General features: G+C 35.0%; 1 protein-coding gene and 1 long non-coding RNA gene across 3 annotated transcripts; one reads left to right on the top strand and one right to left on the bottom strand.

Moving 5' to 3' along the window:
* Window positions 1–57: 57 nt before the first annotated feature.
* LOC132276270 (trans-Golgi network-localized SYP41-interacting protein 1) lies at window positions 58–9,540 on the bottom strand. 2 transcript variants are annotated; one of them, XM_059777622.1, is made up of 9 exons: window positions 9,251–9,540; window positions 8,685–8,960; window positions 7,961–8,299; window positions 4,698–7,874; window positions 2,136–3,000; window positions 1,397–2,046; window positions 854–1,001; window positions 697–778; window positions 58–388 (listed from the first exon to the last, which is right to left on the bottom strand). In XM_059777622.1, the coding sequence occupies exons 2-9, from the start codon at window positions 8,892–8,894 to the stop codon at window positions 286–288; spliced, it is 5,574 nt and encodes a 1,857-aa protein (XP_059633605.1). In that variant the 5' UTR covers window positions 8,895–8,960; window positions 9,251–9,540; the 3' UTR covers window positions 58–285. The 2 variants fall into 2 exon arrangements, with proteins under 2 accessions (XP_059633605.1, XP_059633606.1); XM_059777623.1 differs by lacking the exon at window positions 9,251–9,540 and having other exon boundaries at window positions 7,961–8,291; window positions 8,685–8,735.
* A 27-nt stretch (window positions 9,541–9,567) lies between these two features.
* LOC132276271 (uncharacterized) lies at window positions 9,568–15,783 on the top strand. Its single transcript, XR_009470859.1, has 3 exons — window positions 9,568–10,283; window positions 10,486–10,582; window positions 14,246–15,783. It is a non-coding gene; the product is annotated as an uncharacterized LOC132276271 (long non-coding RNA).
* Window positions 15,784–20,137: the final 4,354 nt, after the last annotated feature.

The following is a 20,137-nucleotide window of genomic DNA, read 5'->3' as shown; positions in this document are numbered from 1 at the left end:
CTGATAAAGTATCAGATACAGTATTTGCCAAGCTCATTATTTCTGTTGGGAACAAAATGATACAAATATATTGAACGTTCTACATTAACATGAAGCCTTCCATTCTCTGAAACCCTAAAATGCGATTTCAGAGATACAAAATAGGGTTTAATGACATGAACATAAAGATAGCAGATACATTCAGAAAATGAAAAGAAAAGAATGGATAAGATGACTTTATCTATGATACAATTGCAAACAAAAAATGAAGTTGGTGTGGTTTAGAGAGAATGAACAAAAGGCTCGTTACAAAATGGTGCCCAGTAGCCACATATGCAAGAGGAGCCAATAGGCAATAAGGCCTAGCCTTGCGACCGGACGACTCATCAGAGCTCGACCACCAGAAACCCTGAACAGATTCAGAAAAAAGAAGTGTCAAATCAGTACATGTACCCTAGTCCACCGATCTTAACTCATTCAACTTGTAAATATTCATTAAATTAAGGTCTTAATGTGGAAAAGAAATTCAATATACCATTTAAGTCAATAATTGCAAGTGGAAACCAATTAAAAGAATTCCTCTTAGGCTTTCTAATTTTAAAATTTATCAGTTCCAATCTTCCCAGAATATGTTTCCTGGGAGTTTTTTCAAAAGAAGCTAAAATGCAGGAGCAGAGTTAAAATAACCGGTTAAAGCAGTATTCTATAGCTCTTTACCAGATTCCATCAATTCGATCTGCAACCATCTTCCCTTGTCTTGGAATTAGACCCGATGTATTAAGAGATTTGAATACATGACCTGCAAGATGAGAGTTAATTATCAGTTGAAATGAACCTTACTGTGCAGGAAATCAGCAGTCCTCAGAAACCATACCTTTATCTTCATCAGTTTCCTCACTGTTGATCAAGCGGTCAGATTCTGAATCGATATTAAGTGCAAGGTGGTCACTAGATCCCTTTCGCAAAGTCCGTACATGGGCGGCAGACGCGGCAGGGGAAATTGCTTTTTTTCCAATCGGTCCCTGCAAAAGCATTAGAATGGAACAACTTTATGCATGCACCCTTTATCTTTTGCATTGTAAAGGAAAATTGGGTTCCGCTCCCCTTGAGCGCTTTTATATGATTCTACTTTTTCAAAAAAAAAAAAAGGAAAATTGTGAATCAGTTGAGTGCAAATTTTGGAATGCAAGATATACAGAAATATGCAAGAACGATGTATTCAAAATCGTCATGATAATGCACATAGCACGACTCCTAAACTGATAAAACAAATGGGTGTGTGAGTTTTTTGCCAAGGAAAAAAAAAGAAAAACTCAGTTTCAAAACTTCGGCCATAAACATGGGAACGAGTAATAGATATCACATCAACGAAGGCAATGAAATGGAGAAAAAAGAAAAGAAGAAGAAGATTACTTACCACATCTTCAATTTCAGATATCTCCGACCGAGGAGGCAACGAAGGTGCTTCGAAGATGCTTCTTTCCTGGAGAGTCTCTGGTGAAACAAACCTACCTTGACTAGAGTCTTCAAGTAATTTAACCTTGGTCGAAAGGTCATCTACCACCTTTTGGTTCCCGAGCAACTTCGCACCAAGTTCCTGAGCTTTGGATTTTGAATTTTCAGATTCCAGAACAATGGCCGTAACCAACTTTTCTAATACTGGCAAGAGTTCTCTCGCACCAGCAGATTTCTGGTCTACAACTAACTCATTACCTCCCAACTTCTGAATAATATTCTCCAAACCTAATGCCAGTTCAAACAACTCACTTTTCATCATCTTGTAGTCTTCATCATTTTTATTCTGTTCTTCGCATTTCTCCTTCAAATGTTCAATTTCAAGAATCTGCTTTGCAAGGTCTGACTGCAGCTCTTCTTTATCATGAGATAATACGTTCACCTTCTTATGCAATGGAGCAATAGTATCAATTATGTAAAAGAGTTTTTTTACATTGGCAGAATCACAGGGCTCAGGGTCGCTTCTGAATTCTGCAAAAGGGATTTCAATCCCACTTATCTTATCAAAGAGAGATTTCACTTGGGATGCTGATAGAACAGGACCTTCAGCTTCTGAAATAACAAGTATGAACAAAAAAATTAGCATATGGCTAAGAGTAAATAATAACTGATCTTATCACGCTCAACATTGGAAAAGTTACCTTGTTCTTTCATCAATGAAGAATTGTATAATGATGAAAGTTCTGCTTCTCTTTCCTTCAACTTATCCTCTATTGCCTCATAGCTTTCAAGCTTGAGTCTCATCTCACTGCATGAGTTTTGTAATGCTTCTACATCATTCTCCAACTCGGAAACCCGATTTTGAATTACAGCCCTTTCATCTATGGCATTTTCCAAAGTTTTTCTGGTCTCTTTCAAATTATTCTGTAAGTCTTCAGTTGCATTGGCCGATACATTCCTTGTGTTCTCAAACTGTTTAATAATAGCTCGAACTTTTGTAGCACTGAATAACAGCTTCTCTGCAGTCTGGACATACTTGCTTCTGTTAGGACTCTGCTGATGCTCTGCTACTGCATCTCCAACAACTTTTCTCACTTCTGTGATCGAACACTGATTCAACTTTTCCAGCTCGGAGGCAGAGCTAAGCTCCAGTGGGTGGTTCTGAGTTTCATTCTCCAGATCTTGAGTGGCATTGGAACAAGCAGATAGTAAAATGGTAATATCATTTTCCAGCATGGCTATTGTATTCTCCTGTTCGTGTCTATCCAATTCCATATTTTTCACTTTTTCGTTCAAAGATTTCATGTGCTTGAACGTATTTATTACTTTATCTCTTGTTGCCTGTAATTTTGTCAAAAGAGCTACAATAAGTTCATCCAAGGTAGTAGAGAAACCTTCAACTTTATCAGCAAGAATCCTATTTCTCAAATGAAACCCATCCACTGCCTTCCTAAAATATGATGGGATGTCATCACCATCTGCTGCATCCACTACGCCATTGTCCATTTCAAATTTCCCAATATCATCAAGGCCAGCTGAGATGAGCTTTGACACAAAGGAATCTTCCTAGAGAGATGCACAGACAGATAGAGAGAGGAGGAGGGAAGGGAGGGGGGGTGTAAAGAGCTGATCAGTTAAAAAATACGATAATATTTAAAACCTGAAAAGCATAGACAATAATAGGGCAGATTTGACATAATATGGAATACCAATAGTATCATTTTCTTAATGGTTAGCAAGAAAATGGAAAAAACGATGTAGATACAAAAAAGATTTGTTATATATGTTTGTGCTTGTGATATGTCACACAACTGATATATGTGTGCTTGTGTCATGGAATAAAGTCATTCTTTATTAATCTATCATAAGGAAAATGGGGGGTTATGTTGCATGGATGTTTGACCGGGTCCAAGTTTGACACAATTGCCATTAATATGTCTCACTGGTCCAAGTGTGATAACCCTTGTTATATTTTTTCTTACAATTATAGTTTAATGCTGCACTAAAAATGCTGCATTTCAATGTTCAAGGCATCCCATGCTCGAGTCCAAGAGTATCGGAAGTATAAGATATGCTTTCACAATTAAAACATTATTTAATACATATAAAATTTCTGCACACATATCTAACAGTGTGTGAGGTGACCAGGTCCGTGAGGAGCATGCGTATCAAATATGGACTTGACTACTCTCTAAATTAGCTACTTAGATCTGTCTTTTTGACACAAAACATGTTCCAGAAAATATTCACCTTTTTTGCTGCCGCTTGTAAAATATTTACCTTTTTTTTTTAATAGAATGAAAGTAATAGCTCAACTCAACAAAGCCTTTTCCCCAACTACTTGGGATTGGCTGCATGAATCCTATTTTTTCATTTTTGCCAAAATAATTTTTATAATATACCAAGCCTAAAACTGACTTACGGGGTTTTTTCCCATGTCATTTTCCAAATATACAATTGGAACTCACATGCACCTACATAGATTATATACGAGTACATAGAAGTGCATGCATGTAGACACTTGCATACATATTTTCATATGTCCTTCCTTGTACACATGCCTATATAGCAACTTACAGATATGCTAATATATTATGCCTATATTCTCCTTCATACACATTGTTTAGATAAGTGTCTATCATACATTTCTAATTGCTAAGTAATTTTCAATGTTTCAACAAAACACTGAAAATTAATAAATAATTTCACATAAATATTTTCGAGAGAAAAATATTTTACGCCAAAAAAATTGGAGCATCGGTTCAGAATTGAAATCAATTTTCTTACTATATAGTGTGTACATATATATATATATGTATGTATCATACATAAAGCACACATCCACAAGAAATGCGAAAGGTGAGAAGGTGAGGGATTTGTAACAAATAAGGACAATTAAAAAGTTGAAACCAGTAGTGGTTAATAGAAATAAACGCTTGATAAATATTTTCCAATTGCAAAATGTGCTCCAAATTTAAGAGCCACCATTCATGATCCAATCAGAAACAAGCCTATAATGCTGCCAACAAAACTCGTGAAGATCTTGGGCTACTTATGGAACGATTCGTCGAATATGCTTGTCATTCAAAAAATTCCCCAGCAAAAGAAGAAAAACAAGACATCAATCCTAAAAAAAAGGAGTCGGAATCTAAATTGAAAGACATGCTTATCAGAATCTAAATGCAAATACATGCATATCACATGAAATTTCCTGGAAAAACAGTTACATGACCATGCATTCGACAGAATAGTTTAAACGATACCTCATGATTTGGCAGCACTTCCAAACCCATCTCAACAAAATGATCCTTTAAGTCTTTAAGAAGGAGGTCCATATTTTTCAGGCTTGCAGAAGTTCTTTCAAAGCTTTGTCTCAGTAAGATCAACAGGGTATCATCTTTTAAGAACAATTGAAGGCTGTTAACATGACCAGAGAGCTCCAGAGACCTACTCTCTACACTGCCACGGGTTCCAGTCAACTCTTCAATACATGCATCTAATCTGGACTCTAGTGTTGATATTTCCTGCTCAGCATTTTTCTTTTCACGAACAAGTTCAGAAATATTAATCTCTGCCTTCAACAGTGCATCTTCCAGTGACTTATTAGTTGAGTAGGCATCTGCAAGCTTGCTGGCCTGGGAATCAGCTTCTTCTCTCAGCTTCTTTATTTCAATCTCCAAAATATTTCTACCAACTTGTACATTATTATTTTCTTCAGCAAGCAAAGAAACATTTGTCTCCACCTGAGACAGTGCATCTTCAAGTGATTTTATAGTTCTGTAGGCCTCCGCAAGTTTGCTAGTTTTAAAAGAAACTTCCTCCTTCACTTTCTCTAGCTCCTTTTCTGAACCAGCTCTACTAATTTGCGCATCTTCTTTCTCATTGATAAGCACAGAGATGTTATTTTCTGCAAGCGATAATGCATCTTCAAGTGACTGTCTAGTTGCAGAAACAGCAGCAAACTTGGCAGCTTGGGAAGAAGCTTCCTCCATTGCTTTCTGCAACTCCTGTTGTGCAGCTTCGAGTGATTTTATAGTTCCATAGGCCTCCGCAAGTTCACTAGTTTTAAATGAAACTTCCTCCTTCATTTTCTCTAGCTCCTTTTCTGAAGCAGCTCTACTAATCTGCGCTTCTTCTTTCTCATTGATAAGCACTGAGATGTTATTTTCTGCAAGCGATAATGCATCTTCAAGTGACTTTCTAGTTGCAGAAACATCAGCAAACTTGACAGCTTGAGAAGAAGCTTCCTCCATTGTTTTCTGCAACTCCTGTTGTGCAGATGCCTTTCCTGCTTCTAGTTCCTTCTTTTCAATAGCAAGCTGAGAAATATTATTTTCTGCAACCGACAATGCATCTTCCAGTGATTTCATAGTTGTGTAGGCTCCAGTTAATTTGTCGGCCAGAGAATTAGTTTCCAGTTCTATTTTCCCCAACTCCTGCTCTGCACGTGTCTTTGCAACCTCACATTCAATCAGATACTGTGCAATCCATTGCACCTTCTCTACAGGCTCTTCAAAAATTGAATCAACAGGGAGAACAATACCCTCAATGGACTCAATCACTCTCTGCAACATGTTATTGCTCTCCACTAGGAACTGCTCAAGTTGATCCCTTTGCTCTTTCATAGCAACAATATCAGATTCCAACCTTGGTATGCATTCAACATCAGAAGACAATTTATCAAGCTGATCCCGGCAATCACCAAATGCAGATCCTTGCTGCTGTAACTCAAGCTTTAACTTCTCAATTTCAGCATTCTTGCCATCCAGAAGTTGTTTCATGTTTTCCCTCTCTTGAACCAATCCCTTGCCTTTCTTAACAGCCAGAGATAATTTGTCTCTCAGTAGAGCAGATTTATCCTCAGCTCGCACAAAATCTTTCTGCAGAGAGTCTTTCTCAACTTTTAGTGCTTGAAGCTCTTCAGACACCACTCTTAACTCATTCGATAGATTGTTGACCTCTGATCTATCCATCATTTCTTCTAATATTAACTCATATAGTATCAAATCCTGATCCCTTACATACAAGAGAGATTGAATTCTTTCAAATATTTCTGCCTCAACAGAAGATGATGATTCAACAGAGACATGGCTTTGTTCTTTTACCTTCGCTAAGCATCTGTCTATAAGAATGGCCATGTCAGAGGGAGGCTGATAGACCTCGTCTTGACTGTCCATTGTAATTCCAGATGCCTCCAGCAACATATTAACCATATGGTCCTTCTCCAGTGAAACTTTACGCCCCTTTTCAATAATTTCTTCATACTTGTGCTTTAGACCTTCCAACTCCTCTTGTAGGTAACACTTTTCCTGAATTTCTGCCAAAAGCGAAGTGGTTAAGCGGTCAACATCCTCATGTGCAGCTTCAATTGTTACAGTAAATTCATCTTGCAACTTATTAGCTTCAACTTGGGTCCGGGAAAATGATTCCACAAGCCAAACAATTCTAGATTCCAGGTTGGAAGATGAAACATTTTCCTGTGAATCAATCAAAGATAACACATCCTTCAGTTTGTTGAATTCCACAGAGACACCCTTCAGTACATTACTCTCATCCACAAGCCATCTAATTCTCTCTATAATATTTACTGACTGAAGCTCCTCGGGGACACCAATCTCAGACAATATTTCTTCACATTTCTCAATAACAGCATCCCTTTGTGAGAGTGTTTCCTGCAATGAAGTGGCCAAATTTTCACTATTGACCATACTTAGTTCAGCAGCCTGTAGGGCACTTGACTTCTCATGCAATTCGATCAAACATTTCTCAACTTCACTTGTTTTCTCAGTAAGAGAATACTTCAAAGCGTCACGCTGCTGAACCAATGCCTTCCCTTTTGTCACAGCCATGCTGAGCTTTTCTTTGGTGTTGGCACACCTTGTCTTCTCCTGTTCAAGTTCCACTTTGAGTTTTCCAATTTCTGCATTTGCCATTTCTTTGTATTTGTCAATTTGTTTCACTAGTTTCATATTTTCAGCCTCTAAATGGCTTATTTTCTGTGCCAAGTCTACTTCTTTTCGTTTAAACCCAAGCAACTCATCACGTGCAGCAACAAAAATTAACTGAAATTCGTCTTGCAGACTAAGATCTGACCTTTCCTGAGTCAAACATTGCCTAAGTAGTTCAATTTCAGAAAGGAACAGATTATACTTCTCAATTAAGAGGGAGGAGCTTTTCTCAACATGAGATATTTTTGCTATAACAGATCCATCCAACAATTCTTCTTGATGAACAGCTGTGGCAAGAGAAGCTAACAACCTGCTTGCAATAGCCTCAATATACTGGTCCTCCCCATGCTGAGCTTTGGAAAATTCTGAAAGTTCAGAAATCTTTGCATGAAGATATCCAATTTCTTCATCCTTCGAAAAGAGATTTGATTGGAGTTCTCTGAAAGTGGCCTCAGTCTGTAACCGTTCTTTCACGAATGCCTCTCTTTCTTCCTGCAAGTGACAATTGATGAGCAAGATACACAGTGGGGAAAATTTATTCACAGAATAGAAAATACTAACAAAGATAGACACTCGACCTCATGCTCCCTTGATAAGCTCTCTTTCTCAGAGACAGTTTTCTCAAGCGTAGCCCGCAAGTGCTCCAGCTCTTCCATCAAGTCATCAACTTGGCCTCGACTGTCCGATTCAAGAAAATGAGTCTCCTGCTTATCATCCTTTTCTTCCATCCTCGGTTGGGTTTCAGGAATTACCGCTGGTTCCCTATTATCAGAATTTCTCCCATCATATCCAACTAACTCATCAGGGCAATCCACAAACATGTCGTCTCTAATTCCATCCTCTGGTATCGAATCAGCCCTAGTCACCAAAACCCCATCACGCTGGTTGACATGCTCCACCTGCAGAGAGCTGGGCTCCTGCAGTTGGCATTACTTAGAAACATGATATATGTATAGTGGCAAAATCAGAATTAAGGAACTATTCAGTATCCAGATAACATGGAGCTTGAGATTTTTCCAGGGAACAATATTAACGAAATAAAAATTGTATAAAATACAAAATGAAACATAAGTAAGAAACAAAATAAACATAATTGAAGTGGAAAAAAAAATAGATGAATCCACATTCTGCAACTATATGGAATATTGGTACTGCTTCACAAATGGCTTAGCAATTTTTCAAAAAACCCGTTATTCAATAAGATCTACTAGATAAATTTGGCTACTCGCAAGTTCAGTTACTATTGATATGACAATTGCTCATTATTTTAAAAATCAAATTGAGTTATTGTTCGTTGCATACCTGAATAACTGAATCAGGCATGTCAGCTACATCAGCTGGAACTGTAAAAACTGAAACTTCTTCCTCATTGGAACTTCCAGCTGCACCGAGTGGTCGGGAGGGATCGACGGAGGAATCCACATAGACAAACCCATTCGAAAACCCTTCACCTTCATTTTCCTGAGCTCCAGAACCTCCTAAGACCTGCTCTTGATTATGATTATCCGACATTCCAATCCAGAATTATTTGCCAACTGCGAAATGCAGCTGCAATCCCTTATTCAACAATATACAGATCTGAAAAAACAAAAAAGAGTTCAATTCACACCCACTCTAAAATCACAAACTCGTTCAAATTTGTCCAACCGCATTTCAATCAGTTTAGTACAGCATCATAATTTTTCTATGAATAAAATCTAATTCAATACAGCATCGCTGTGTGTGAGTGCACATATATGTATATGTGTGTGTGTATATATATATATATCAAAAAGGAAAAAATAAATGATAAACCGAAAACAAAGAAAAAGAAACCCTAGAATCGACTTGGAATGACGGGGAGACATAGATGTCACTAAAAATCGTACCTGAATGTGAAATATTGTTGTGTGTTTGAGACTATATACAGTGTTGATCGTCCTTCGAATTGGCATAAGCTTCGATTTGTCGGGTTGAAGAAGACGACCTTTTACAAGATGGATCTACAATTGCAGTACGGAATGCCCCCAATGTTTTAACGTCATGACTTATGCATGAGTCCAGTACAGAATGCGAACGATGTCGTTGCATCAATGAACGATGTTGTAGTCCTCACGTGATTGCTTGACGTGTCGCACGTTAAAAATTATTAAATGCTCTCTGACGAAATGTAACGCCGCGACCATCACCACTATTAATTCCGATAAATGAATTCTGAAATCCACCAAAAAAAAAAATCCAAAACTACCAAAAGCAACTGTGAGAACCGTGGGAGAGGAATCGACTAATAGAGAAATAGATGCTTCTGCTCTGCCAGATCGTTATCGACACAGGGGACAACTCCAATGACCTGCAAGAGATCCGATTCCGGCCAAATAAAGAACCAACAGCGTGCTTCAGTCCGGCGAAGCTACAAGCGTCGTCGACGAAACCCAGTTCAAAATGGTCGTGGACTCACCGGAGCTCTGTACAAGAATCAGGCGGGCCAGCCCTGACCCAAGGCGACCAAGGCGGTCGACTAGGGCCTCAGAATTGATGAATTTATTGGCCCATCGATGATGGGCCAACAGAAAGAAGAAAAAAAAAAAATTTAGGGCAAATCATTTCAGCCTCCCCAATCGCCTCCATCTCTATTCTCGCTCTGAACTTGCCTTCTCTGTGTCTCTCCAACTGTAAACTACAAAATCTACAAGAATCAGAAGTTCAAAACGCATATACTTCAGTTTATCTGTCTGCAGTTCAAAACCTATTACCTATATCAAAACCCATATCGACATATTATTTCAGATTGTTCAAAAAATCAAAACCCATATCTTTCTGTTTCCGTCGACCGCTGTTCCAGTTCGGGTTCGCCGTTCGCAAGCTTCAGCCGCTGGCCCGCTGTCTCTCAACTCTCAAGCGTGTCTCTCAACTCTCAAAATTGTATGCATGGGTTTTGTTTTAATTTTTTTTTTTTTTTTTTCTAAATCAATTAATCAAGGTCTTGTAATTCTTGTTTTGCAAACTAAATCGTATTTGTTGAAAATTTTTATGATCTTTTTTATATAATTTTTTTAATTATTTTATGAATTTTAGTTATAAATATTTGTGAAGATAATGACTGAAACTGGATCTTCCTTTGCAGGTTTTGAAAGACTAATTGGTAAATTTGGGTTGAACTTGATTCTTGAACAAGCTGAAGGCCTACTGTCCTATCATCTTTTAGAGTGCTTTTATCAGTGGTAAGTCATTTCTTTAATTATTCAATATATATATTTTTTTTATCCGAATTTTTTTCCTGTTAATAATAAATTGGAAGGCCTACGGTCCTATCATCTTTTAGAGTGCTTTTATCACGTCTGATAAGTCATTTCTTCAATTATTCCATATATATATATTTTTTTATCCCAATTTTTTCCCTGCTAATAATAAATTGGAGGCATAAAGCATAAATATGTCAATTAATATGGGCACCCAATTGTATATGAACTAAAGTACAATATAAAGTAACAATTTATTAATATATAAATAACAAAATTTTCATTTTTTTGTTGACTTTGTGCTCTGAGCAACTTGGAGTAGCTCGATTTGAGTGTTAGTGTGAAAGAACTGATTACAGTAAAAGGTATTATAGTGTCATATTCATTACATTGCATTGCATTTAGAGGTAATCTATATTTTATTTCAACAAAACAAATATATATATATATATATATATATATATATATTAATTCTATAACTTCTATTTTTTCTTTTTTCTTTTTTCATTTATGTCTACAAGAAAATTTAAATCTAGGTGTAAAAAAAAAAAAAGACACAAACAGAGAGTTTAGTTGAAGATTTGGTGAATGAAGAAAATCTTAATGAACATGGAGAGGTCCTCCAGGAGATGCTAAATTTGAAAATTTTGACATGGGAATGGAATGAAATAAAGTGGAATGGAATGCTTTAATTTCATTCTTTTGTTTAGAAAGTAATTTTAAAGATGGAATTTCTATTCTCTACCTTTCTAAGAGAATGGTCATTCCATTAAGATAATTCTACTTTCTAACAAGAGAATGGACATTCCATTCCTCACTTAAAAAAAATACTGAGTAAAAATAATATTAAAAATCACTTTACTAAAATCATTCCACTTTTCAACAAGAGAAATGGGCATTCCATTCCCCACTTAAAAAACAAGTGAGTAAAAATAATATTAAAAATCACTTTACTTGAACGATGTGAACACACTTTCCTCCAACCATGCGATCCAATAAAAGTCAACTTTTTCTTGATATTTCCTCCTCAATTTTTAAATATATATGGAAAATATATATATATATATATATATATATATATATATATATATATATATATATATTTGGTTTATTATCCTTTTAAGCCATGCATAACCAAATGAGAGAATGAGAATGGTCATTTCATTATCTGGTTCATTCCATTCCTACTTTATTTCATTCCTCCATACCAAACTAGCCTTTTATGTATAAAGGGCCTCACTAGATTTTTTCAATCTCAGGACTACTCAAGTGGAGTGACTTTCTCACCCTTTTCACTCTATTTTATTTATAATGTTTTTTGAGAGCTTTTTTCAACCTCAGGGCTGGGCCGGCCCTGCGTGCTTCATCACTAGGTTGGTTTAAGGATGAAGTGTAACTTAATTAGTTAAGATTGGACGATCTGAGCAATTTTTTTACGCTTGGGCAGAAGAAAAAGAGGGGAAATAAAGAAATTAAAACAAACAAACAAAATCCTTAAGTGGAGTGACTTTCAAGAATTTCAGAAGTTATAAATGTTCGTACTCAAAAAAAAATAAAAAAATGGTTTCTGATACTTTCATCGCGGATCGCCCAACTAAGCCAACATAAATAAATCGTATCCGAATTAATTTATTAAAATAATTAAGGTGGTATGTCTATGAAATGCAGATATTTCCACGGGTGAACCAATTTTCAGTTTTGAAAACAAACTCAAAATTACAAAAAAATGTGAAGACAGACAAGGGTTAAGCTTGCAAGTACTGTTTACTAGACACAGGGAAATACTTGACAAGATATATATACATATATATGGAGATTGACATGCAACCAACCCGGCCCAGATTGTGCAATCTAGCCGGCCGGCGATCATGTATGTGTTTGGTGGCGTATATTATATTATATTATATTATATTATATTATATATATCCCATGCATGCATATATCAATATATATATATAGACATGAGATTTTGAGTAGTGTTGAACTGACCTTTGTGAGCCGATATCGTCTGCCATCTTCTTAATTGCTGCTAATTGTATGCTTCATAAAACTAGCTAGAAGAGAAAATTCGGAATCAGAAGAGACTTCTAGCACTGGTTGATTGAACAGTGCTACCTTCTCATCTTACTCAGTTGATTTATATTGCAAAAATAAAATTAATAATAATAGTTATCGATATTTTATCGACCATTCAGGGATATTGACGAAACTTCATATGGTATATCTGACTTTTGTATTCCTACTTATGAAAAAGAAAGGGTACATTTCTAGACAAGTCCCTTGTCCTGTATTTAAAAACTTCCATTATAAACTTTCAAAATTTTATTGATACTGAGATATATGGTAGTTATTACCATCAGAATTTTAAATTTTTTATTAATACTGAGATATATAGTAGTTATTACCACCAAAATTTATAAATTTTTATTACTACTGAAATATTTTAAAATCTTATATCTTGATTTATGACCATTCAAGGGATATTGAGGAAACCTCATATGGTCAAGATATCTGACTTTTGTATTCCCATTTGTGAAAAAAGAAAGGGTACATTTCTAAACAAGTCCCTTGTCCCTGCATTTAAAAACTTCCATTATAAACTTTCAAATTTTTATTAATACTGAGATATTGGTAGTTATTATCATCAAAAAATTTAAATTTTTATTAATATTGAGATATAAAATACTAAGATATAAAATTTTAAAATATCTCAGTAAAATATCTCAGTATTAATACTGAGATATAAGATTTTAAAATATCTCAATATTAATACTGAGATATCTTGAGATATAAAATACTGAGATAGCTCAGTAGTAATAAAAAATTTAAAATTTCTCCATATTTATTAATAGATATCTCATTCTAATATTGAGATATAAAATACTAAGATATAAATTTAAAATTTCTCCATATTTATTAATAGATATCTCATTCTAATATAAAATACTAAGATATAAAATTTTAAAATATCTAAGTATTTATTAATACTGAGATATCTCAGTATTTTATATCTCAGTATTAATAAAAATTTTGGTGTAATAACTACCATATATCAAAAAGATTCAAAATTAGCATAGCTGAGCATGTATGTCCTAAGTCACACAGAGCGAGAGCGTCAAAGCATCAAAGTCTAAAAATTTTGAGAGCGGGAGTAGCATCAAAGTCTAAATTTTTTGAGAGCGGGAGTGTCTTGAAAGCGTCTGTATATTAGGTTTAAATAAAATTATATCATGATATATATATTTTTATTTATTTAAATCCATATGCAAATATATTCATGATTATTTATTTTATTAACGATATATATAATAAATAAGCTAATTCTCAATACGTGATTTATTTGTAATATTCTCTAATTGGTAAGTTTTTTAATAGTATATTTTCAAACATGTATAATTAACATATATATATATATATATATATATATATATATATATATATATATATAAAGGGATAATTTCATTAAAATGGGATTTTTGGTATTAAAGGACAAAAGAATGGAGTCAAAATCAAATTTTCCAAATTAATGTAATTTTGTGAAAGTCAAACGTGGACGCAAAAAATGAGTGTACATCATTTTTTTTATTTCCAAAATAACATTTTATTGTTGTTATGAAATTATGTTACTAACCCTCTCATATCTAGACAGAGAAACTTATCTACAGCAACCCTTCTTCCCAAACGAACGACCCATTAACAAATTATAGATTGGATGGATATCCGCAATCACAAAGTTCTCTTTCAAAGATTGGATGCCAGGAGTGGCGTCCGGATGCGGGAGCTCCAGGAGTTTGCGTCCGGACATATTTTTTGCTTTTTGTGGAAGCTGTGGCTCTTTTTTTTTTTTGATAGATAATGGAAGCTATGGCTTTTATTTTTACTTTTTGGACACTGTTCACTTTTTGTCCTTTTCCCTATTTTGTCTTTCCCCCGTTTGTCACTTTGTTGACATAACCTTACAGAGTTGCATCTTAGCACTGTTTATCATACTCACACTGATGGACAGACCGAGAGGGTTAATCAGATCATGGAGGATATGCTTCATTCTTGATGACACATGATTCTAATCATTATGTGAGTGTAAAGGAACAAGGATAAAAATATAACAATTTTAAGAAAGAATTAGTTCCTTTATCTTAAACATATAAAATGTGGCTGAGTATGTTGAACGGGTTCTGAAAAGGTTCAATATGAATAATGCTAAGGCGGTCAGTACTTGCAAACTTGGTAAACATCGTCAGGCTATTTTTAAGTCTTATTTTGATAAAAGTTTACATTAAAACACCTTTTGGGACGTCAAAGGGAACTCGAATAAGTTTAACTCAAAACTCTCATTTTCTTTCACAGATTCATTCTTTATATAATAAAAAGGTCTAGCCCATGGGTAACCTTCCTATATGCGCACTAGACTTGTAAAGTGACAATCTCCGTACTAGAACCATGTCCTAGCATTGCTAAGGATTAACAATATTTAAGTTTGGGGTGTGATAAGTGTTGAAAAGTGCGCATTTAAACCCTTAATTTTGAGTATACTAGGACCTACAATCCCATCTGACATCTCTCTTTCACCCACCTAACCAGCAAACCAATTTAAAAAAAAAATAGCAAACCTTTGTTCTCTCCCTCTCACGTTCCCTCCAAAACATCTTTTCCTCCAAACCAAACTTAGGGTTTGGTTGGACTTGGCGACGTCGACGAGGGCTTGGGCACTCTAGACTTTATCAGGAAAATGGCAAAAAAAGGACGAAAAAGATAAAGAAGAAAGAGCCATTATCCATCACAAACTGAGTCCTACCCATCGGCCACGGCAGTGAGTGCAGAAGTTGTGAAAGTTGGTTTAGGAAATTAACAGATAAATCAAATTTATCTACGTGAAACCACGTTTTAGAATGAAACTGTTCGACTAATTTCGAAGAAATTAAATCTTAAAAATATGAAAAATATAGTTATTCTATATATATTGGAATTGTAGTACTAAAAAAAAGATTTGGGAATCAGGATTCCGGCTCAATTTGTTTCGACGGATAATATTTTTTCCTGAAAGAATTTATTTATTTTTAAAGTAAAATATTTTAGTACTACAATTATTTAGGATTTCAGTTTGGCCCTAACTACAGTCATCTTGAACCCCACCCAGTTCAGGCAATCCCAAATGTCCGATTGCTAACTGTAAAGTGGTACATGCAATGCAGGCGAGGGCTTGGGCGTAGCTTCCGCCAGTGCTGTCGGCCATCTTGGCTCCGTCGTGTCATTTCCCGGGGAATTTGACGATGTGTTTCGGGAGTTTGAGGAAAGAGGAGCTGCCGGAGAAGGAGAGTTTGAGAGGATTGATATAGATGTGTTTCTCTTCAATCTCTAAATATGAGAGGGGTAATAGCATAATTTCATAACAATAATAGAAGGGTATTTTGGGAATAAAAAGATGATGTACAATAATTTTTCATGTTCAGACTTTCATAAAATTTCATTAATTTGAAAAACTTGATTTTGACTTCATTCTTTTGTCCTTTGACCTCCCAAAACCCCATTTTTATGGAATTATCCCTATATATGTATATGGTAGTATAACAACGCCATAAAGTTGGGACATATTGAAATTTAAGTAATTAATGTATATATATTTTTTTGATAAATAAGTAATTACTGTATATATTGAGTAATTAATGTATATATTGAGTAATAATGTAAGTAATAAATGCATATATGGTAATATAGGTGTTCCATATCACTGGAACTCTAACAAATTTAGCTATATAAAGTAAATTCGTATGAAAATCGAAAATTAGGAAAACAAATTCACGAAATTGCAAAAATTAAATTCGCCAAATTTTGTGTGAATTAGCTCCCATCTCAAAGAGCTTAAGAGCGGGCCTCTTTGAACGAATTATATGACTTGGTTTATGTCAATGATATGAAAATCAGGACTCTTTTATCTATTACTGTTATATGTACTGATACTAAGAGCTTCAGGATAATGCTTGCTTGTAATTCTAGACTTCTATGCAGCAAAGGAAGCAAATGACTCGAAGTATAATCATTTGGGGGAAGGGAAGGAAGAGTAAACAGAGATAACCACCAAATTTCAAATCAATCCGAATTTGTTTAGACCTCCAATAAAAAAATTTTAAAATCTAAAAAAATAAGGAAGCAATAATTTTTGGGGCAAAAATAAAAAATAAAAATTAGGGGCCTTCCTATTGGTTAGAAAATTTAGATAGTCGAATATGAAGACATAATAATTTCAGGGGCCTAACTTCCGGGGAAAAAAATTAGGAACGATTACTTGGAGTCTAATAAAAAAAAAAATCTAAAAAATTAGGAATGATTTATATTGCAAAAATAAATAATAATATAAAAATTTTAAAATATCTCAATATTTATTAATACTGAGATATAAAATACTGAGATATCTAGTATTAATAAAAAATTTAATTTTTTATTTATTTATTAGTACATATATATTGATGACATTTAATATTTTGAAACAATTCTCACTCTTAATCTCTCTTTTTCTTTGGCTGTGCTAGTGAAGGACCGCAAATATTTCCCTCCAATACTGCATACCTCTTGCATTTCTAATTATAATATTGTGTATCACAATCGAGAGCATGTATCAGGGAATGAAGAAATCGCCATTTGAGACACATCATGTTGAAGCAGTGACTTTCATTGTCGTTGTCTCTCTCTATGCTTTAACATTGGTGGTTGAAATTATAATGAGAGATCGTACTACAAATTGTACAGCAATTTTCAACCACTTGAGTCTCGTATTTGGATCACTTGCCACATTCTTGCTCTGGTTAATCGTCATCCCAGTTGTCGGGTGGATTGCTTTTTTCATATGGTGCATTCTTTTAACAACGGTGGCATGAAAGATTTATCAAAAGCATTATCAGTTGCTTAAAGGACGCAACTCTCCATATCAAAAACATATTTAATAAACCAATGAATTGCAATACCTACGACCTACAATCTGAACCTCCGGTGTAGAGAAGTACGTATTTAGATAATAGGGGGACTTACCAAAATTGCCATTTCTTTGGGAAATCAGTATTATTTGTTTGATAAATTACACACTATATACATCATTAGTAAGTCAAAGATAAATTTTAAGTAGGAAAACAAAATGAGAACTTTGAAAGGAAAAAAAAAATTAGACTTTGATTGAAGAAGAAAATTTAAACTTTTTTTTTAAGGAAATCAAAGAAATTTTAAGAGCAAAAGAGAAAAGAAAGAAAGTTTCTGGAGATAATTTTAGAAATTAAAATTTTAGGAGAGCATTATATAGAAATTTTCTTATAAATATACCAATAAAATTATAAATAAAAAAAAAAAACCAAATTTTATACTTTGCAGCGCCCCCTGGACACACACTGGCTCTGTCTTGCCCTAATATGATTAGAAAAATAATACTGAAGTCCATGAGTTTGACCTAAAATATTGACCAAAGTATTCCATCCGTCCCAATTTAAGTGTGGCTTAGTAGTAATTTTTAAGGGGACATGTATTGTTTATCTGGAAAGTTACTAAATTGCCCTTTTAAGTTTTGAATATTATTTAAAACTCAAATAATATATATGGAAAGATGTGAAATATATTATTTGAAAAGGAAAATGAACAATTATTTTGGAACATGAGTTTGACCTAAAATATTGACCAAAGTACTTCATCCGTCCCAATTTAAGTGTCGCTTTTGGGAAGTAGTAATTTTTAAGGAACATGTATTGTTTATCTGGAAAGTTACTAAATTGCCCTTTTAAGTTTTGAATATTCAAATTTGAAATTTAAAACTCAAATAACATATATGGGAAGATGTGAAATATATTGTTTAAAAAAGGAAATTGAACAATTATTTTGGAACGGACAAAAAAGAAAAGTATGATACTTATTTTGGGAAGGAGGGAATATTATTTATTTTAGATATCTTTCAACTGAACTATGTTTCAAATAGACCCATATTTATTCGAAATAAATGTCACTTACTTTGAGTTGGTAACAAACCCGAACCATAAACAGATGGGTAAACTAAATCCAGCCCCATTTCGTCAAACAACATTTAATAATTTGGGTAAAGTAAAGGCAACACCCCTTCAAGCTTGCCAAAAGGACACACAGGTGAAACTTATCTATTTTTTGGACAAATACACCTCTTAAAAGTTCAAAAATGGATAAAGACACCCCTGACATGACAAATTGACCAAATTACCCTTTGATAATAAATTGGATCAATCTACCCTCATGAACAATTTATGCATAAAAAAAATAAAAAATAAAAAACAGTCTTTTCTCTGCCACCGCCACCACCCATCTTTCCCTCCACCGCCACCGCACAAAGCCACACATACATATTTATATATCTATATATATACATGTACAAATACAGAAGGATTTAAATTACACACATATACCCACAAATTTTTGTTTAGCAAAATCCAACAACTCAAAATCCAAACAATATGAAATTGGGTCTTTTGATTAGGTGCTCAATTGGATACCCCTGCAATTTCTGACAACCACCCACCCAGCTCTGTCACCCAACCGTGAATACAAATTCATCATTGAGTTATGTATAAAAATATCATCACAAAATCCAAATTCAACAACATGGGCATGAATGTTTTCACCTATAACACCATTAAGCCTCCCCACGTGGAAAGTAAGGATTTGAACAGCGGTAAAATCAACAAGTAAGGACAGTCAAAATAGAACGGTAAACACAGACTCTAAGACTGAAATTGTCGACGAGGACCAAGCTTCGATGACGATGCGGCCACGGACTGAACAGTGAGGCGAGGTTTAGAAGGTTCAGATGAGCATAGTCCGCACGAGTGTCACCTGCAAGGCCGAGGAGGCTGAAGTGGCCGTAGCCTCTGCTGTCCGAAGAGCGGCGATGACGACGGCAAACTGCTTCTCCTCCACCTTCAGTGTCATCATCATCATCCGCCTCTACATCTGCAGCCCACCTTCGATTCCATTGGCCCATAAAGCCCCAGATCCGTTTTCACTGTAAAAAACAGTAAACTTGCCACCGCCCCTCCAACGAGATCGTCTGCGCTCTCGAACACCTCCATACCGTGGGCATTGTCTACCGTGACCTCAAACCCAAGAACGACAGCTCGCCGCCGCCCATCGCCGCCTTTTGTGTGTGTGTGTGCGCGCGCATATATAAAAAAGAAAAAATGGAAGGATGAAGGAGGAGAGAAGGGTGCTGAGGGTAATTGGTCATTTAAATATTTTGATATTTTATAATTAAATTTAATAAAATAGTGAAGGGTAAAATGAACTTTTCACACGTTTTAAGACTTTGTTTGGATGACAAATTTCACAAAGGATGTGATTGTTCAAAAATAGACAAATTTTCACCTGTGTCCTTTTAGCGAACAAAGGGTGTCTCTGTACTTTATCTAATAATTTTTAACGTGCCACACGTCGCGATTGCATTAAAGAAACGTCACGTGAGGACAACAATATCATTCATTGACGCAAACGACATCGTTCGCACTCTGCACTGGACTCATGCATAAGTCATGAGTCCAT

This window comes from Cornus florida, unplaced genomic scaffold (genome assembly GCF_030987335.1).
Source record: "Cornus florida cultivar Cherokee Brave unplaced genomic scaffold, ASM3098733v1 CherokeeBrave_3.0.0_Hap2_Chr10, whole genome shotgun sequence".
NCBI lineage: Eukaryota > Viridiplantae > Streptophyta > Magnoliopsida > Cornales > Cornaceae > Cornus > Cornus florida.
Note: the sequence above shows the minus strand (reverse complement) of the source record. Positions and strands in the feature narration are given on the sequence as shown.